Source organism: Lasioglossum baleicum, chromosome 1, assembly GCF_051020765.1.
Source record: "Lasioglossum baleicum chromosome 1, iyLasBale1, whole genome shotgun sequence".
Taxonomy (NCBI): Eukaryota; Metazoa; Arthropoda; class Insecta; order Hymenoptera; family Halictidae; genus Lasioglossum; species Lasioglossum baleicum.
In genome coordinates, this window is record NC_134929.1 from 5836603 (window position 1) to 5856014 (window position 19412).

A 19412-nucleotide genomic window follows, 5' to 3' on the forward strand; every position below is an offset into this window, starting at 1 on the left:
GTTTTGCTGTTTAAAAATTGTTTATTTCAGGCATAAGAATGTTTAACAATGGTTGAATACTAAAAGAAATAAACGAAAAGTATCTTACTCTGCTAAATAAATTTCTAATTATTACTAATGTAAAGGCACATTAGAGGTCTACTTGTGACGGTTTTGTACGTCGAGGAGCAGTTTATCTGTACTCCTCGTAGTAATTACTGCGTATCACAGTAATACATTATTCGGTTCACAGCCGTATTAATTTATCTTGCACTTGTATTGCTCCCGAAAAACGCCTTATAAAACTAGGAGCTTACTTTTAAATGATAGTACAGGGTGATTGGTATTTGCGGTGAGGTGATGTATATTTACAAGTGAGATATGGGTGAGATAATGATATGTGTGATGCTATTTACAGGTGAGATAGTGATGCAATGAGCCTATTTACAGAGCGAGGAGAAAAAGAAGAAAAAGAACAAGAATATAGAATAAGGGGTGCAGATGTCTGCTTGTTTTTGGTTACACTACTCTAATGAGATCATATAATATAATATATCCTAACTGTGTTAGTTAATGATACTTTTCCTATGTTCGGGAGTAAGCTGATTGGGCGGTAACTGTTTGGGTTTGTAGGATCTTTGCCTTTTTTAGCTATAGAAATTACTTTGGCGGCCTTCCATTCTTCCGGGAATACGCCGTATACATATAGTCGCACGTTACATAGTATGTGTGGCCGCTGTAGCCAATATTTCGACAACAGCCGAAAATGCGTGTGAAACGAGACCTGCCTCCTCCACTCTGATCCAATCGGCCGCGCGCACTCGTACCTACTTAGACCCGTCACCGTGTCCTGCCTGGAAACCTTCTTCTCAGGCTCGCATCAATGCAATGTCGCCAGTTCGGACCCATGCGAGATGGCGTCTTGCCACCCCCTATAATCGCGTAGTAGTGGGCGGTAACGATTTAATATCGTAGGTCTTAGCCCATTGCTGTTCCGCTGTCGCTCGTACGGGCCAGTGTATTGGACCACTCGAAACATAAACAAATCGGCGGGCAATACACCACGCCTTTTCGGGCAACGTGGAAATCTATGTATTGTTATGGTTTCTGAGTTGATACGTTATAATGTAGTATGAGGAAGTCCCTTCCAACACGTGTTTTTCCTCGTGTTTTCGTCGGACGGTGGTCATGAAGTAATTCATGCTCGTCAAAAAACAAATTTTTACAATAGCCTCATTTTTAAAGTAGACCAGTATTTACCCGTCCTTATTACCAGTAATAAAATTTATGGGGGCTTAAGGCTGAAGCTAACTGACGAACGGTGCCTTCTACCTACGAGCCACTGATTTTGAACAATGTAGGAGACAAATAACTTTTAGGTCTTTTTACGGATAGGAGGAATTCTGTGATGTCGAATGTTTCCAATATAAACTCCCAAAAACTCATTGTCGTCGATTTGTAAAATCAACAATTCATCAAAAAATCATTTCGCGTCCGGCGATTTCGGCAATTGTAAGTGCACGAAAAAAAAACAAAGTTAGTATGGACGGTATCAACCTGTGTACTGCACATTCGGAGTGTACGACACTCCAACAACAATTTAGGTAAAATAAACGACATCTCACGTCTCCTTCCACGCGTTCTGTTTTTTCGCCACGTAAAAGTTGCAATTTTTGTGACAAACGCTATCCCAAAGAATATTCACCAATTTCATGGACCCGAAATAACAAACAATTCAAACCTAACAGCTGTTTGTAGTTACTGGAGTGTTTCACATCTCGTGTGTGCCGCACGGTGGGCAATGTGGACGAAATCTGTGTCAAAATCCAAAAACTTTCGATAGAGATGAGATAGAGCGATCAATTATTTTCTTTGTCTACGACCCCAGAATTTTGCAAAAAAATCGAATTTTTTGCGAACTTAACTAATGAAATTGTCTTTTTTATTATTAATTTCTTATTATTAATTCCTGGAGTAATTCAATTGTAATTCTGCACAACTCTGATTCACGATCAAGCATATTGCGCAATAATTATTGTGCAGCATGATGTTTACGCAAATCTACATTGTGCAATAGGCAGTGGCAATTTTGTGGCAAATTCAGTGGCCCCTTTTACCTAAGAGTCGTCTGCGCGTACTAGGCCACGGCCCGGCCGGCCACGGCCATCGTGAAATACACAGTGCAATAGGCCCTTTTACCTAAAAGAGTTGGGGAGCCCACGGAGACCTTTTTTTTCTGCCGCGCACAGCAGGTAGCCCTGCTCCCTGCTGTGGAGCCGTCGGCCCGCTAGAGATTTATTACCGCATGGACGTCCATCGGCGGCTTTGGCCGTCCATCGGCGGCTTTGGCCTTCCCGCGGCCTTCCCGCGACCATCTAGTATGCGCTCACCTTAAGATGGTCAAAACTGCCCTTAGAGCTCTTTTTCAGAGGAGGAAAAACTCCTCTGAGTAAAATTTCAGCCCTCTAGCTTGCCCGTGAGGGTAGTTACAGGGAAAAATAGATTTTGCGGTTTTCGGCGCATTTTCCGGTCTAAAATGCGTTCTAAAATTCTGAAAACAATGTGACACATTCTGGATCCCAAGGCGCATTTTTGAGAATTTTTTCAGATTTTTTTGTTTCAAACTGTGGTCGTAAAAAATGAAAAACCTCAAAAAAATCGGAAAAATATTTTTTTCTCAAAAATATGAAAACATGCTATTTTGCTGTTTGGTTCCCTGATAAAGTACTATAACAGGCAATGTTGTCAATTTTTTTTAGATTTTTTGTTCGGCTGCATCATTGTCAAAAACAATAAAAACCGAATTTTTTCGACGTTTTTGCTGTGAGGAGGAAAGTTACACTTGTTGGCTTTACCGTGTGCGTATATTAAGTAATTTTTAGCGTTATTACACTGAAACAAGCAATTATTTTACCTAAAAAATGTGATTTGAGAGAAAGAAAAAATTGTATTCTGTGCGATATATACCAGAATGTTCGCAACGCTTACAACATCGCCGGTTGGCACCGCGGTTAAGGCGTCCGACTACGGAGCGGATACTCTGGGGTTCGAATCCTGTCGATAGTGGTTTTTTTTCCATACGTCAAACTTTATTTTTTCAATTTCTTATTATGTATATGGTTTACTCATACGAGTTTAACAATGTTTTTTTAATGTTTTAAAAATATTTAAGTAACATTTTTAAGCAAAATACATACAAAAATAGTTTTGGATCATAAAAAGTATTATAAAACTCCAGCATAATGCATGTACCGTCGACGGTCATTGTATTCTTCGTAGCTGATTATTGCGTGACCAGAATCATAAACTAATATAAACGTGGTAAAAATTAACTACCTCTGTACCTGCTATGTACTGTCATATTGTCCTTTCCCGTTCGGATGGAAGGCCAGGGAAAACGGTCAACTCCAGGTTTTTATAGGCACTGAGACCGGAGTTGACCGTCGACGGTACATGCATTATGCTGGAGTTTTATAATACTTTTTATGATCCAAAACTATTTTTGTATGTATTTTGCTTAAAAATGTTACTTAAATATTTTTAAAACATTAAAAAAACATTGTTAAACTCGTATGAGTAAACCATATACATAATAAGAAATTGAAAAAATAAAGTTTGACGTATGGAAAAAAAAACCACTATCGACAGGATCCGAACCCCAGAGTATCCGCTCCGTAGTCGGACGCCTTAACCGCGGTGCCAACCGGCGATGTTGTAAGCGTTGCGAACATTCTGGTATATATCGCACAGAATACAATTTTTTCTTTCTCTCAAATCACATTTTTTAGGTAAAATAATTGCTTGTTTCAGTGTAATAACGCTAAAAATTACTTAATATACGCACACGGTAAAGCCAACAAGTGTAACTTTCCTCCTCACAGCAAAAACGTCGAAAAAATTCGGTTTTTATTGTTTTTGACAATGATGCAGCCGAACAAAAAATCTAAAAAAAATTGACAACATTGCCTGTTATAGTACTTTATCAGGGAACCAAACAGCAAAATAGCATGTTTTCATATTTTTGAGAAAAAAATATTTTTCCGATTTTTTTGAGGTTTTTCATTTTTTACGACCACAGTTTGAAACAAAAAAATCTGAAAAAATTCTCAAAAATGCGCCTTGGGATCCAGAATGTGTCACATTGTTTTCAGAATTTTAGAACGCATTTTAGACCGGAAAATGCGCCGAAAACCGCAAAATCTATTTTTCCCTGTAACTACCCTCACGGGCAAGCTAGAGGGCTGAAATTTTACTCAGAGGGGTTTTTCTTGGCAAGCTTTCGAATGGTTCAATAGCCGTTGAAAAAGCTCTAAGGGCAGTTTTGACCATCTTAATCGGCTAGGCCCTTTGGGACACGAGTCGGCTCCCTAATTACTCTAGCAATAGTGGTCAAGGATTTGCAAAAATCAGACGTCGAATCAAACTCATCTATAGCTGAAGTCAGTGCGCTTCCGACACCCTGTACCTGATTATTCTTTATAACCAAGAGGTCTCCGTCCACATGATAATTCCAATCAAATGAATCATAAACAACCCCGTTTTCATATTCATATGTGGCGACCACTTGTTGGTCTTCCGAGAGCAATCTCAATATTGTTCTGTTTTTAAACTCATGTGTTTCGTAAAAGTGTACGGTTCCCGGACTACTACACAACGACCTAATTTTGTTGAAGGGTGTCTTATCCAGGTATCCCAAGTGTCTGCCGTTCATCCTACATTTGAATTCACCAATATTGCAAGCGTCATTTATTATGGGATAATAATAATAATCGCCAACTTTTCGCCCCAACGTTACTACCGATGTTGCCTTTAAGTTGTCCTTACTGGGATAAAACCCACTGTACCATACATAAACTATCGTCCCAGACAGCAATTTATTCTTGCTTCTGAAAACCGGAGCCTCTATTACGTATAGTGCGTTTGCATTAAGCATTAGGAAGTATTGTCGAGTCAAGACAGAAGCCATAATACGCTCTTTATCAAAAGAGGTGTAGACAAAACTATATGCTTCAACGGGCCCGTACGGTCTATAGTTCGTTCCTTCAGTTGCAACATCAGGGAGTATTTCTGTTCCTACCTCGTCGCTTACGTGACTCGCCCACAATTTAATATCTCGGCAAACCAATCCCCTTCTGCTACCTTCTACGTATAGATCGTATTTCACTCCCCACGGGTCTTCGTAATCTTCTACATTTAAGTTCCCTAATGGTGATCTCCTGACCTGTTCCTTCCGTAGGGATTCGCTCGGGTTAGAAGAGCCTCCAGCACTATTTCCGACTGGTCGATTGTCATTCTTGCATGTTGAGCACTCTACTGCCAGCTCAAAAGGGGCCAATGGCTTACTAGCCTTTGCATAGCTCGCCAACACCCCATCTTTACTTGCATGGACAACATAAAACTCATTCGATGTCACCATAGTCCATCCAGACAGGCCCTTAAGGCTATCGTCATCCAATATTCCACAGACTCTTCCATCCAACACTATTCCCTTGGGGGTTTCTCCATCCAATGCCCTTAGGGAGGGTTTTTTATAAGTCGTTGCATAAACGTCTCCGTAAATGCGCCTCATGTGCTGTGTGTTGACTTCAACTATATGCGCCGTAAGGTAAAGGGTCAACTTATCACCATCCCATTCATATGCAAAGAATCCGTTGTTAATTGCAACATTGTTTATTCCATTAGGGGCGTGTCTTTTGCACAAAATTAAGGGTAAAATGCTGTTGAATGGAACTGGGGTCGTGTCGCTAAGTAGTGTTCTCCTGAAGTTACACGCAACCTGATTCCAACTCAAGAATTTGTTCCTATTTTCGGTATAAGCGAACAAATCTTCGCTATATCGATGCTTAAAAACCAGTGGTTCTCTAAAAAGATTTCCAAACCCTATTACAAGTGGATACCGCAGCTCTCTTCCAATTGGGACCAATTCATCCTGGTATCGCATCTCATCAAAGTATTGGACCCAAAACTTTATTAAGAAAGCGAACGTGATTGCCAAAACCAATCCAACCATAGCATACAATACTAGCACCGAGAAAGCCAATACAAACTAATCAGATATTGAGGCGAGTGTGTATTCATCTAATAAATTGTATCTGATGAACCACAACAAATTGCTTCTAATTAGTTTTATCATAGTAGTCGGAACGACTGCTGGATTCAACTCCAAAGCATCAGCCGATTGGACAAACCCGATAAGATAAAAGCCCAATAAACACGCAACACAATTCGCTAAGTTTCCCCTTAATAGGCTATTGTAAGCAACCATCAATACAGTGACATATAACAAGTATTTGAACCAATTACCCTGGAACCAACCGGCAATGCGCGACATCATTGATGCCAAGTTAAACGTGCCCACCCAAGCGGTGAAATCTCCCGCTATTTTGGATGGGTCGGCAGCCATCACTGAACCCATAGCTATGTTGGTTACAGTGGTCCTAAGGGGTATCCAATTCTTGTTCACTTCTTTGATCGTTTCAATCTTAACCTTTCCATTACTATTCAACTGAAGGTTGTTGCTGGCGTTTCCATGGCAATAGAACTCTAAGCCCAACGAAGACGAAGCCGGCAAGACAATCATCGACGATTGCAACGACGTGCAACCAGGCAACCAAACTTGGACCTTACAAGCACCTGCATATTTATTGTGAACTTCGATGTGAGTAGACTGTCCAAAGCCCCTCTCACCAGATATAGGCTTAATGGCAACTAAATCTAAATGACACCAAGCATGAGAATCGACGAACTTAAAACCCTTTGACACAAGTGTGACCAGAGCCATGCTTGATGATTCAGTATAATAAGCCTCCTCTCCCAGGAAGCTCACGTTAGAATCTTTGTTGCAAAGATGGAAAGAATTGTGCATCAACTGTTCTGCATCCCTTGGCTTGAATTCAACGTCGTATGACGCTCTCGCATGGTTCCAATCCAACCTGGTTTCATAACAATCAGGCGATATATCATTGGGGTTAAGCAGTGTAAGTGAACCACAAAGTGACTGTATTTCAACCGAAACCGAACTACAGAACTGCAAAGCTCCACGTTTTACTATGGATAATGGCACCTGCTTATGATGCATCATAATGCCCTGAAGTGTAATGCCATCCTGCGTCTCGCCCTCCACTAGCCTGATTGAATTTTTCCTGTTATCTCCGTGATACAACAGATCTCCTTCTAAGATAATCACAGGATCATACGAGATGTGTTTATAGAATCGACACTGGCTGCCAAATTCGCCAATGGAAAAACAGAGGTCCTGCCTCATGAGAACACCTTCCCAAAAAGCCGCACATCCACTTCCAGCAAACCCTGGCACTTTCTCTTGAGATGTTTTAATAACTCCTTGTGTGCAACTACTAGAACATTCGTTTCCTCGATGAACCAGTTGGCTCTGGCCTCCACCCCAGCAAGCCCAATCGATTTTAACACAAGTCAACTTAGTTTTGAAAGGTACGGTTTTTTCAAATCGGTACAAGTGTCTCTTTCGAATGGATGTAACGTGCAACATTCCTCCACTCACAGATATACATTGCCCATTCTGAACCTTAAATTCAGCTCTATATCCGCTGTTGGTGGAAATAGTATCCAAGACTGATTCCGTTGCCACTATATTATCCACATTGCATAGTGCTTTTGCCGCTGCAATATGGTACATGGCCCACAAACTCAGTGCTACGCCGGAAGCTGAAGGGCTAATAACCAATCCCATGATGATTAATATGGGGACCGCTAGTTGATAATTCAACTCCAGTAAGGTATGGTAAACCTTAACCACTCCTAAATAAACACTCTCAACTGCTGCCACGGGTTTCATTGAGCATGCACAATATTTGTCAACGAACATCAATCCTCCTGGTGTTGCAGGCCCCTTACCCCCACAACAAGCGGAAAAGCTATAAGTGTTCTGACAGACAAACTCCTTCTCCTCCAAATCTATCACTGTATGATGCTTGTAGATCACGATACTTTTTATGTTAATTGGCCTGTTCCTGAAGTGCTCATCGACGCAAGTGGTTTCCCAAAAAATATCCATAAAGGGCGTCATGCATGACAAACACAGAGGCTGGTTGGTTAGACTCTCGTACAACTCAGCGTGCTCGAAACAACCCAAAGAGCACGAATCATTTCCATCCAGCATAGCTAAGCTGTACTTCCCATTGGTGCTCTTGCCGAAAGCCCTATAACCTATCCTACAACTCGAGGCTGCTGCATTGACATTAATTTGGACTTGTTTACTACATTGGCGAACATTGAAATCAAACCCTACATCCAAGCCAGTGGTGCAACTAGCATCCTTCCCGTTCGTTAGGTAACCCCATTGTTTCCAATTATTTTGAAACGCACATCCAGCATCAGTAACCTCCGGAAGCTCTTTTCCAAACTCATGGTGGTGCGCGGCGTGGCCCAAACTTATTGTACGATCCCACAGATCACGGACCACCTTCAATTTATCATGGCAATATTTCAGATTCTTAGAAAGTAGATCCTTTTCTTTCAAGTCGTGGTTTTGCTGCTTTAGAGAATTGACTGTATAATTATAAGTTTGGATGCAGTTCTCCAAATTGGCCAAATAACCGGTTGCAACAGTGTGCATCTGCAGCACTTCCGTCAACAAGTTATTGACCTCCCCATTGCAAGCTGACAATGCATCAATCGATTCTTGCAGGTATCCGATATGGTCTTTGTATTCCGATAAATCCAAAGTTTCATACGTCGGCGCCGGCTTAAAAACCACATCCTCCGGACCCTTAGCATTCGCCAATATCTTAGCAAGTTCTCCTTTCGAGAAGGCATATCCTTTACAGAGACGGGGCTCTACTTGCTTCCCTTTGCCTAATGATGCTCCTCCTACTGCTCGTACCATCAAGGCCAATAAAAGGGTCAGTCCGACAGTGGCCAGAATCCCTTTATTGGAGTCGGCCTTCCTCTTCTTACTCTTCTTTCGGCCCGTGTTTGGCAAGCCTTGATCGATGGAAGTATTCAATAAGCTAGCTTGTTGAACCTTAATCTCATCGAGTTGACGGCTCAGATCTTTAGCCATCGTAGCAATACTACTCAGTTCCGCCCCAACTTAAGCTGAAGCAGCCTGTAAGCGTACTGCCTTTTTGATCTTCTCGCGATCCCCCATAATGGTCTGAGACACCACAACTAAACGGGCGGTTAAGCCAATAAAGACGCGATTAAACGAGAAAGAATCAAATTTATTTTTTATTTTGTAACACAAAATAAACACGAGTGATAGATTGACAATATCACTGATAGAAATAGCACAAAAAGAACCTAGAAACAAATGATAACCGGGCTCGCGCTAAACTGTTATTTCTGGCCAAATTTGTCACGTCGTTTCTCGTTTCGTAGCGAAACGATAGCGACTCCGGGTATTTATAAGCGATACCGCCGGGCCACGTTCGGCCGCGCGAAACGTGGTCCACCCGGGACAAAAATTGTACGCAGGCTCGTCGTCTCTCGAGATCTCTTACGTAGAGTCCGGGCGCCAGGCACAGAAGATGCCACGCTACATTCGCTAATAAACACGATGAGAGACAACCCTACGAGCCTGCGACAATCGATATTACGCGGAGATGAGATACGAATGGTCGCAGGATTCTACGCGGGTCGAACACGAGGCATTCCCCGCGGCGGGAAGGTTTCTCACGCAATAACGACTCAGAGCTTCGGCTAACACAACTTTATTCGTTCGACGATGATTACAGAACGGCTGCTGGCAACGACCGGCAGCGTTTGTAGGTTAGCCGGCGCGTGACAGGTGGTCGGCGACGGCGGCCCGTCGCACGTGCGGTTTGACCGCCTACGGTCCTTCTCGGTACGCTATGAATCCGGCAGCAACTTGATTTTAATAGCGGCGCTCACGATGTTCGCGGACTACGCCCGGATTCGGATGGAATATGCGTTATTATGAGCTTCTCGTCGGCGGAACAAATCGCGGAGATACGACGAGAGCACGTGGCGGCGTCGCACCGTGGGACGACTCGAGGTTCGCGTGAATACGACAACGACGTGCGAAGTTCGCGAAAAGAAATATGGCTCGTCTCCGCTAACACCGTCACCGCGACTATCGAGGTCCGGATATCGCGGATCCCTACGTCTGACCTCTATTGAGACTACTAACGCCCGCTAAACGTATTTTCTTCGCACGCCCGTTGACCGACGGGTTCCTCCCGTTCGCGAATGGAATCGTATCCGTCACAAATACCGGCAGCTACGAAGCCACGTCGGTGATTCGACGACGCGATCGCGGACACGACACACTACCGAGCCAACGCGAGAAAGATCACTTCACGAAATTAGATCTGACAAAAGCTTACCCAGGGCAACGATTGAGGGTCTCACGTTCTCGTCCCTCTGTATCCGGCAGCTCGCTTCGCAAATACCATAGTTCTTATGCAATAATTAAGGTTCGAAATTCGCAACTAGTTTTCGCTAAAGCCAACGAAGAAGTGATCTCTCGCGGTGTGACTCGGGAACGCGGAAGCGGAGCGTCCCCCTCTTGCCGCTCTCGTCCCCCCGCACGCAATTCGACCGATCGCTAATAGATTTTCGGACGGGGCCTAGCCCTGCGCGACGGTCCTTGGCGTCCTGCGATTCGATGATTCTCCGGCAGCGATGTGTGTTGATTCGCCGCTTCCTTCCGAGGTGATCGACGCGAGCCAATCCGGCAACTGATCAGGTTTCTCTTCGGATGAGGCGACGGCGAGACAGCTGAGATCCCTTGCTTGGCATCGCCTGTCCTCGTCGGCGCTTCCAGGTTGTCTATCCTGGGTCGCGTTGATCCCTAACTTCCTTGGTGTGGGAGTTTACGCCGGTGCCGATCCTTTCTTTGTTTTTCGGCGGGAGAGGTGCTTCGGGTCCCCCCTTGGGGCCCGACTACGGTCCTGCCGATACGCGTCGCGCAATTGGCGCGACGCTCAAAAATATTAGAACTCGCCCATGGGTCTCGTTTGCACCCAGGGCGAGCGCTCGCCACGGCGCCTCTCGCGTCTTAGGGTACGCGCACAGTGGACCCGTTTTCGCTCGACGACCGACTTTTGCCCACACAGACGAGCGTTCGGGAAGCATGTGTTGGTGTCTTTTCGACCGATTTCGACCGAAAAGTGCTCACAGTGGAGCCGACATCGGGCAAAATGGTCAAGTTCAGCGGGGAGCCGAACCTTTTCGAGACCTTCGAGAAGGGTAACAATGGACAAACCCCATGGGGTCCCGACGCCGGTGGAGAATCAAATCATTTCGTTTTTCGCCCTACGTCGGACGGTGCAGCGTTCACTTTAAATAATTTTCATGTCGCCAATTTTCAAGTATCAGTATTTTTAAAAATGGGTCAGCACAGAGGACACTTGGGGCTATATTATCATTATTTTTATTTTTCCAATTTCCGGGCGGTATAATAGCAATGCGCCTGTTTAAAAAACAATTGCAAAATAAACTATGAAAATAAATATTTTTTCAACTGAAATAATTTTTATTAAACACTCTTATGGTTTCACTATGCGCACCCAAAACTAAAATTGTCATTGTTTTGTTAGTTTGGCCGTTATAATTTAATGAAAAAGTTGTGACACCTCATATTCCACCTCCGCGTAGAACCAACAATTTTCAAGATTTCAAAGAATTCTCTTTGAGATACGTTCATGACTTTTTCGAATTATAACGTTCATATTAACGTCCAGTTCTAAACGAAAAAAATTAATAATTAGTTTTGTATTTTTTATAATTTAGAGTAATGCACTCACCGCACTGAATAATATCTACACTATAAATGTTTAGAAAATCAAGGAGTGCATATACATTATAACAACAAAGAAAGTAGAAAAAATTTTTTCCTTCAAATGGATGTCGCAGTTGTTTCCAATGTCAGCGTTTGTGCTTAGGCTCTATCTCTTATAATCTACATATGATCGATGTATTAATACTGTAATGTATTAATATTTTAATGTATTTCAGTACATATAGATTTTTGAAAATGACGTTACCATAGTAAACGAATTATTGCCACGTCTTGGGGATTTTGCACCACTGTGCGACGTACGATAGCGTAGCGGCTATCGGCACGTGCAATAAAACATTTGGCGCGTCCAATTCATAATTCTTTACTGTAAAGAAATTTTTAAATTACTTTACAACTGAGTTAAGTAAAGTACAACTCGTGTTGTCCGAGAAAGTGCCGACTTCCAGCTCAATAGTAATGATCTGTCATAAACCTCTTCATTGAGAACAGCCCCGGGAACGGCACATAAACAAATCGAGCCTATCATCTGTAGGTCTGCCTATCCCCCACCACAGCCGCGCCCGTGGTCCCAATGTTTTGACTTCGACGCTGTACGCTAGATAGTATGTGTGGCCGCCGTAGCCAATATTTCGACAACAGCCGAACATGCCTGTGAAACGAGGCCTGCCTCCTCCACTCTAATCCAATCGGGCGCGCATCGTACCTAGAGACACGTCACTGTGGTCCTGCCTGGGAACCTTCTTCTCACGCTCGCAGCAATACAATGTCGCAAAGTCAGACCCATACGAGATGGCGCCTTGCCACCCCCTACAATCGTGTAGTAGTAGGCGGTAACGGTTTAATATCTTAACCCACTCAGAGTTGTGCTAATTCAATTACACTATTAAATTACATTATATTTCAATTATACAATAGTAATTCAACTACGTCATCACTGAATTACATATTACATGAAAATACAGCTCTCCAAATTATAGTCCAGAACTTTGAAGAAGTGCGGATATATTTTTATGTTTTTCTTTCATATGCTTGTTGGCTGTATATGCGGCGTAGTTTCTATTCCTCGTCCTCTATCCATTTCCTCTGCAAATGGTCGAGCCATTATAGAGCGATGGACAGCGAAGCTGTTTTTAAGAAAGCTGTTTATAGCTCGTCCAATGAATATTGTTGGGAAAAGTATGTTCCGTTCTGAGTTTTCTGCTGTAACTGTAAATCCTGGTACATATCATAAACCCCGAGTTTCCAAAAGGTTTCGCTGAACGTGGTTCGGCGGCCTACACAACTGTTCCGCGAGGGAAACACATCTGTTTCATTTATGATGTCAAGAAGCAAAGGTCTTGATTTATATGTCAAAATTGCGGGCCGGTTCCGAAATCTTTTTAACTGCTTTATGCCCACCGTAGCTCGACAACTGCATTCCAAAACGTCCTATAACCCGGACCTGCAATAGACCAGTGAACGACGACCGGCCATTAATCACGACATCGTCAACACGTGCGAATACGAAAAGTTTTTTATGACATTTTCCCACTGGCGGAAACTCATGTCGTGCGAAGATATTTTGCTTTCTGGTTCGAAAAAAACGTCGATGTCGCAAACTTCAAACGGGGGTTTTTCAAGATAAAAATCTGCTCTATCGCGTGGTATAGTTCGGTTTTCCGCTAGACCCTAATTTTTTGAGATAAATTCGAAACTATCCGCAAAAATTGGTGCAAAAGTGATATCTCTCCGTCTTTAATCATTGTTTAAACATGTTTAAACACTCATAATGTATTAATATTGGATATCACTGTATTCGGGAAAGTCTACAGAATCTTTTGCTGTAAAGAACAATTCAATATCTTTTATAATAACATCACAATATTTGTTTAAAGTTGAAAAATATGTCTTTTTTTTAAACTCCATTTTCTCAAAAACTGGACGTATAGAAAAAAAATGAAAAACAGATTCGGAATCAGCGCGGAAAACTCTATAAGAATCGCATAGTGGGAATCGAAATACTTTTAAAAAGTTGAAATTTGTTGGACAGTGTTATTATCTTGTTCAAAGAGACAAATTCTTCACTACTTCGTCTATGTGTTTTCATTTAGTATATTAATATACCTATCCGCATTTATAATTCCGCCAATTTGTATGTGCTAGCAAATATTGCCCCGTTCCCGGGGCTGTACTCAATGAAGAGGTTTATGACAGATCATTACTATTGAGCTGGAAGTCGGCACTTTCTCGGACAACACGAGTTGTACTTTACTTAACTCAGTTGTAAAGTAATTTAAAAATTTCTTTACAGTAAAGAATTATGAATTGGACGCGCCAAATGTTTTATTGCACGTGCCGATAGCCGCTACGCTATCGTACGTCGCACAGTGGTGCAAAATCCCCAAGACGTGGCAATAATTCGTTTACTATGGTAACGTCATTTTCAAAAATCTATATGTACTGAAATACATTAAAATATTAATACATTACAGTATTAATACATCGATCATATGTAGATTATAAGAGATAGAGCCTAAGCACAAACGCTGACATTGGAAACAACTGCGACATCCATTTGAAGGAAAAAATTTTTTCTACTTTCTTTGTTGTTATAATGTATATGCACTCCTTGATTTTCTAAACATTTATAGTGTAGATATTATTCAGTGCGGTGAGTGCATTACTCTAAATTATAAAAAATACAAAACTAATTATTAATTTTTTTCGTTTAGAACTGGACGTTAATATGAACGTTATAATCCGAAAAAGTCATGAACGTATCTCAAAGAGAATTCTTTGAAATCTTGAAAATTGATGGTTCTACGCGGAGGTGGAATATGAGGTGTCACAACTTTTTCATTAAATTATAACGGCCAAACTAACAAAACAATGACAATTTTAGTTTTGGGTGCGCATAGTGAAACCATAAGAGTGTTTAATAAAAATTATTTCAGTTGAAAAAATATTTATTTTCATAGTTTATTTTGCAATTGTTTTTTAAACAGGCGCATTGCTATCATACCGCCAGGAAATTGGAAAAATAAAAATAATGATAATATAGCCCCAAGTGTCCTCTTTGTGGACCCGTTCTTAAAAATACGGATACTTGAAAATTGGCGACATGAAAATTATTTAAAGTGAACGCTGCACCGAAATACAAGCGCGCGGCGGGGGTCCTGTCGGTCGACGTCGGTCGAAGCTAGAAAGGTCTCACAGACGAGCCTACCCACACATTTGGAAGGTCGGGCCCGATGCCTCTGACGTCATAGTTCCGACCGATGTCGGCTCCACTGTGCCCGTACCCTTAGGCTGCCAGAGGGTGACCCGGTCTTCCGATAACCGGCATCGGGTGACGTTGGCAAAACTGCCACGTCACAGTAGGTACTCCTCGACTTTCTATACATATGTTAATGTTATCCGTCGATGTTGTTGGAATGTCATCTATAAAAGATTATGTACGATAATAATTGACGTATTAAATAATAAACACAATAGAAGACCGTTGTAATTACAAACACGTACCATCTATATCATTGACTGTTGTACTTTCTACCTGTACATCTTGAGTACAAAGGTCTCCGTTAATCGTGTACTCGAGCAATCTGTCCTCTGAAAAAGATCGATAAAAAATTGAAAGTTGTTCAAACAAAATGCAAATTATTAACAGAATTCATCTCAGATTGGGAATAGAGATATTTACCTGCACTAAATGTTTCACTCAAGCGATTTTCATTATATACATCACTTTCATCGCAGCTTAAAAACGAATTAAAAAAATTTTACTTGAAGCATAAGTCGAATGTAGCATTGTTAAAGAATGAAAACGTACCAGATAACAGTTTCTAAGTTGTCTTGCAATCGTGGAACAAGAGAAGCTATTTTTCTCCATATTACTTTAGAGAAATGCTGTAGCGATTCACTGTAAATTAACATCATTTATTAATATGCTAATGTGAGGTAAGCGTAACAAAAATTATCAATAGTGGTATATTGTGTCATTATTATTTTTCGGAGCAGTTATATGGCAATTTAAAATACATGAATTATAGCTCAACCACAAGATTTACTTATCACTGTATATTATGTAGTTAAAATGAATAAGAAAAATGATTATGTGTCTATAAAAAAGCAATTACATCCAATTGGGGAAATTCAATCTCTGTTTACCTTTATCATTCTAAAAGCTGCCGTGACATTACTCGCTGATAAACTGTTTTAAAACAAATTGCATAAAGCACGATCATATCTGCAACGTATAAAATTAAGTTATAATGCTTTTTATCTGAGAATATAATACTTTTCAAGATCACAAGTTACATGTTACTCACCGTTAACAAATTTGCTTGCAATAATCAGGACGTGACTGTGTTCAAATGAAAATAGTTCAGCTAATATCTCTGCTTCGTACACCACATGTAAAAGATAAATTTGAAAAATCACAAAGTATCGTACTCATTCCTTACAAAAACGATTATATTTTATAAGCAGAATATACTTATCTAAATTATCATTTTTACACAGAATTATTCAGGAGCCGTGAAAGCAATTCTACACATCTGTATAATTTTGCAGTTCTTCGCTCTTCGTTGTGACTATCGTCGTTTCAAATATAGAGACTGAAAGCAAAAGAGCATACAATTATAATTTTCATAGAAACTTTAAATACAGATTACTTAATTCCTTCCATTGCACACTCTATTAAGTCTTGGTATTTTAACTGGCCAGTTTTAATAACTAGTTTCCAGATATTCTTCATTTTAACCTACACCTGTCAAACTTTTTCCTATCTCCTGTAATACTTGCATGATTCTTCTTGTGGCATTTTAATAATTACTACCAGGCATCCTACACTCAGATAAAATATTACAATTTCACAGCGACATCATCTATACTTGGAATGCAACAAAATACTTTTGCTTCATGAAATAAATTATTTGTTAACAAATTATTTGCTTCATGAAACAAGCAATTCATCTCTTCGTTTCCTTTTATTGGAATAATTGTAGCTACTTAGATCAATCAAAGACTATGGGAACAGAATACGCACAAGGATTTTCAACAATAGTACCTATACTTTAAGCGCACAAAACAACTTATCAAATAATGCGAAACATATATAATCTGCTTTTTATTGTGGATTTTACTTACTCTTTTGTTGATGAATCTCTGTTGAATGCTCCTCTTCTAGTTGTAAACAGATAAATACTACTTTGCAAAGATAGCGCTATATAGGTACCATGTCATGTCGTACTGCTGAAATCCATAATGGTTCTAATGCGTGCACACATGTATTACAAGGCAAAATTACTGTGTATTGTGCATTATGTTATCCAATATCTGGTGGAATTTTCTTCCACTGTCTTAATAATTAGCGTCCAGCTCTTCCTCACTCTAACCTATATCTGTCAAACGATATTTTATACAGACATATTATTTGCACAAAATTAATATTTTGTTACGAGCCAGGGCCGCGAGCAGCTTGAGTGGCCGGCGAGGCGTTTATACGCAAGGAACAAGATTTTAATTTGTCAGTAAGTGCGGACGAACCCAATGCGTAATTGGGGAGCCGCTAGGAATTGAAGATTGCGAGGACGAACCTGATACGATTGTCAGGGAGCTGCTAGGATGCGGACGAACCTGATTCGATTGTCAGGGAGCCGCAAGGATAGTACAGGTTTCGTGGACGAACCCAATACGTAATTGGGGAGCCACTAGGTGCGATGATCGAAGTTGACATTGGTGCAAAGGAAAATGTCTCTTAGAATGGTCTCAGGAACCTCCCATTTCAAGGAACGACACTTGTTCTGGGACACCCTGTATATACAGTCAGAGAGTATATGAGAGTGCTCACGCCCGGGTTTTGGCCGTGCCCATATAGTGCTGCCCCCTAGTCTAGTACTTAGCCTGGATCAGCTCCTACATCATCTTTAGCATGGACAAGATCCTACATCATCTTTAGCCTAGAACAGATCCTACATCATCTTTAGCCTGGATCAGATCCTACATCATCTTTAGCCTGGATCAGATCCTACATCATCTTTAGCCTAGAACAGATCCTACATCATCTTTAGCCTGGATCAGATCCTACATCATCTTTAGACTGGATCAGATCGTACATCATCATTGGCCAGGATTAGGACATACAGTTTATATTGTTTTATATCAAATATGTAACTAATATACAAATCTCTAATAATATAAATTATATTCATAGAAGTATTTTAATTTTTCCCGAGCCTTTGTTGCAAACTCTAGTTTTAAAAAATAGAAAAGCCGGAAGATTTCGAAGAAACACAGATTTTATATCGAAGTTTAAAAGCCACCATCTTGGAAATTAATTTAATGATGAAATACTTACTGTCATCAATACTGTCTCCAATTTTTTTCATATTTTTAGGCACAGTTATTATTAATTAAACCAAATTGAAAACCAATTTTTTCTACGAAAATTTAGAAGAATAACTTTAGGGTTACCCTGAAATTTTCAGAATATGTTTAATTGACACAAATCTATAAAACGTATTTTTTAAATTTTAAGTATACAGGGTGATTCACGCAATTGTTACAAGTCATAACTCGGTTATTATTGCATTTACAAAAAAATGCAAAAGGAGAAAGATAAATGGTTCGAAGAAAACTACATCTGTAGGTCTTTAACTTTTTTTGGATGCAGCAGTGCATGTGCAATTAACAATTGCATCATTTCTTTATATAGAAATGCATATTGTTTTTTACACAGATCGATTCTTCTGTTCATTCTACGTAAAAAATGATTGGGGTACACATGGCAAAAAATTATTAGATCTCGAGATATTTTCAAAAAATGTCTTTATTGAAGAAGATGCTCAAACGCTTCTCCATTACATTCTAATATTCTATATTAGTTATTTTGTTTTCTGGTTCGAAAAAAACGTCGACGTTACAAACTTGAAAGGGTGGTTTCTCAAGATAAAAGTCTGCTCTATCGCGTGGTATAGTTCGATTTTCCGCTGGACCCTAATTTTTTGAGATAAATTGAAAAATATCCTCAAAAATTGGTGCAAAAGTAGTGTCTCTTCGTCTTTAATCATTGTTTAAACATGTTTAAACAATCATAATGTATTAATATGGATATCACTGTATTCGGGAAAGTCTACAGAATCTTTTGCTGTAAAGAACAATTCAATATCTTTTATAATAACCACAATATTTGTTTAAAGTTGAAAAATATGTTTTTTTTCAAAGCCATGTTTTTCAAAAACTGTGCGTATAGGAGAAAAATTAAGGACAGATTCGGAATCAGCGCAAAAAACTCTATAAGAAGGACCCAACAGTATATTGAAAACAAATTTGGTGTTGGACAGTGTAATCGGTTCTCCAGAACCGTTAGGCCTGTTGCACAGTCGAGCGCAATTTTCCGGTCTCAAATACGTTCTAAAATTCTAAAAAAAATGTTACATATTTTGGATCCTAAGACGCATTTTATAGAATTTTTTCAGATTTTTTGGTTGCAAACTGTAGTCGTAAACAATGAAAAACCCCCAAAAATCGGAAAAATGCAGATTTCTAGAAAATATGAAAACATGCTATTCTACTGTTTGGTTCCTTGATAAAGTACTACAGCAGGCAGTGTCGTCAAGTTTTTTCAGATTTTTTTTATTGTGGGACATCATTGTCAAAATTTTTTCGACGTTTCTGCTGTGAGGACGAAAGTTATACTTACTGATTTTAC

The 19412-nt window shown here is 40.3% G+C and overlaps 1 protein-coding gene across 3 annotated transcripts; it reads right to left on the reverse strand.

The window, feature by feature from the left end:
- Nucleotides 1-11987: 11987 nt before the first annotated feature.
- Nucleotides 11988-17490, reverse strand: LOC143207462 (uncharacterized). Of its 3 annotated transcripts, none has more exons than XM_076420968.1 (5): nucleotides 17299-17490; nucleotides 15531-17103; nucleotides 15402-15457; nucleotides 15224-15310; nucleotides 11988-15142 (listed from the first exon to the last, which is right to left on the reverse strand). In XM_076420968.1, the coding sequence occupies exons 2-5, from the start codon at nucleotides 15635-15637 to the stop codon at nucleotides 15006-15008; spliced, it is 387 nt and encodes a 128-aa protein (XP_076277083.1). In that variant the 5' UTR covers nucleotides 15638-17103; nucleotides 17299-17490; the 3' UTR covers nucleotides 11988-15005. The 3 variants fall into 3 exon arrangements, with proteins under 3 accessions (XP_076277083.1, XP_076277074.1, XP_076277064.1); XM_076420959.1 differs by having other exon boundaries at nucleotides 15531-16317; nucleotides 16850-17490; XM_076420949.1 differs by having other exon boundaries at nucleotides 15531-15947; nucleotides 16030-17490.
- Between the last annotated feature and the right edge of the window lie 1922 nt (nucleotides 17491-19412).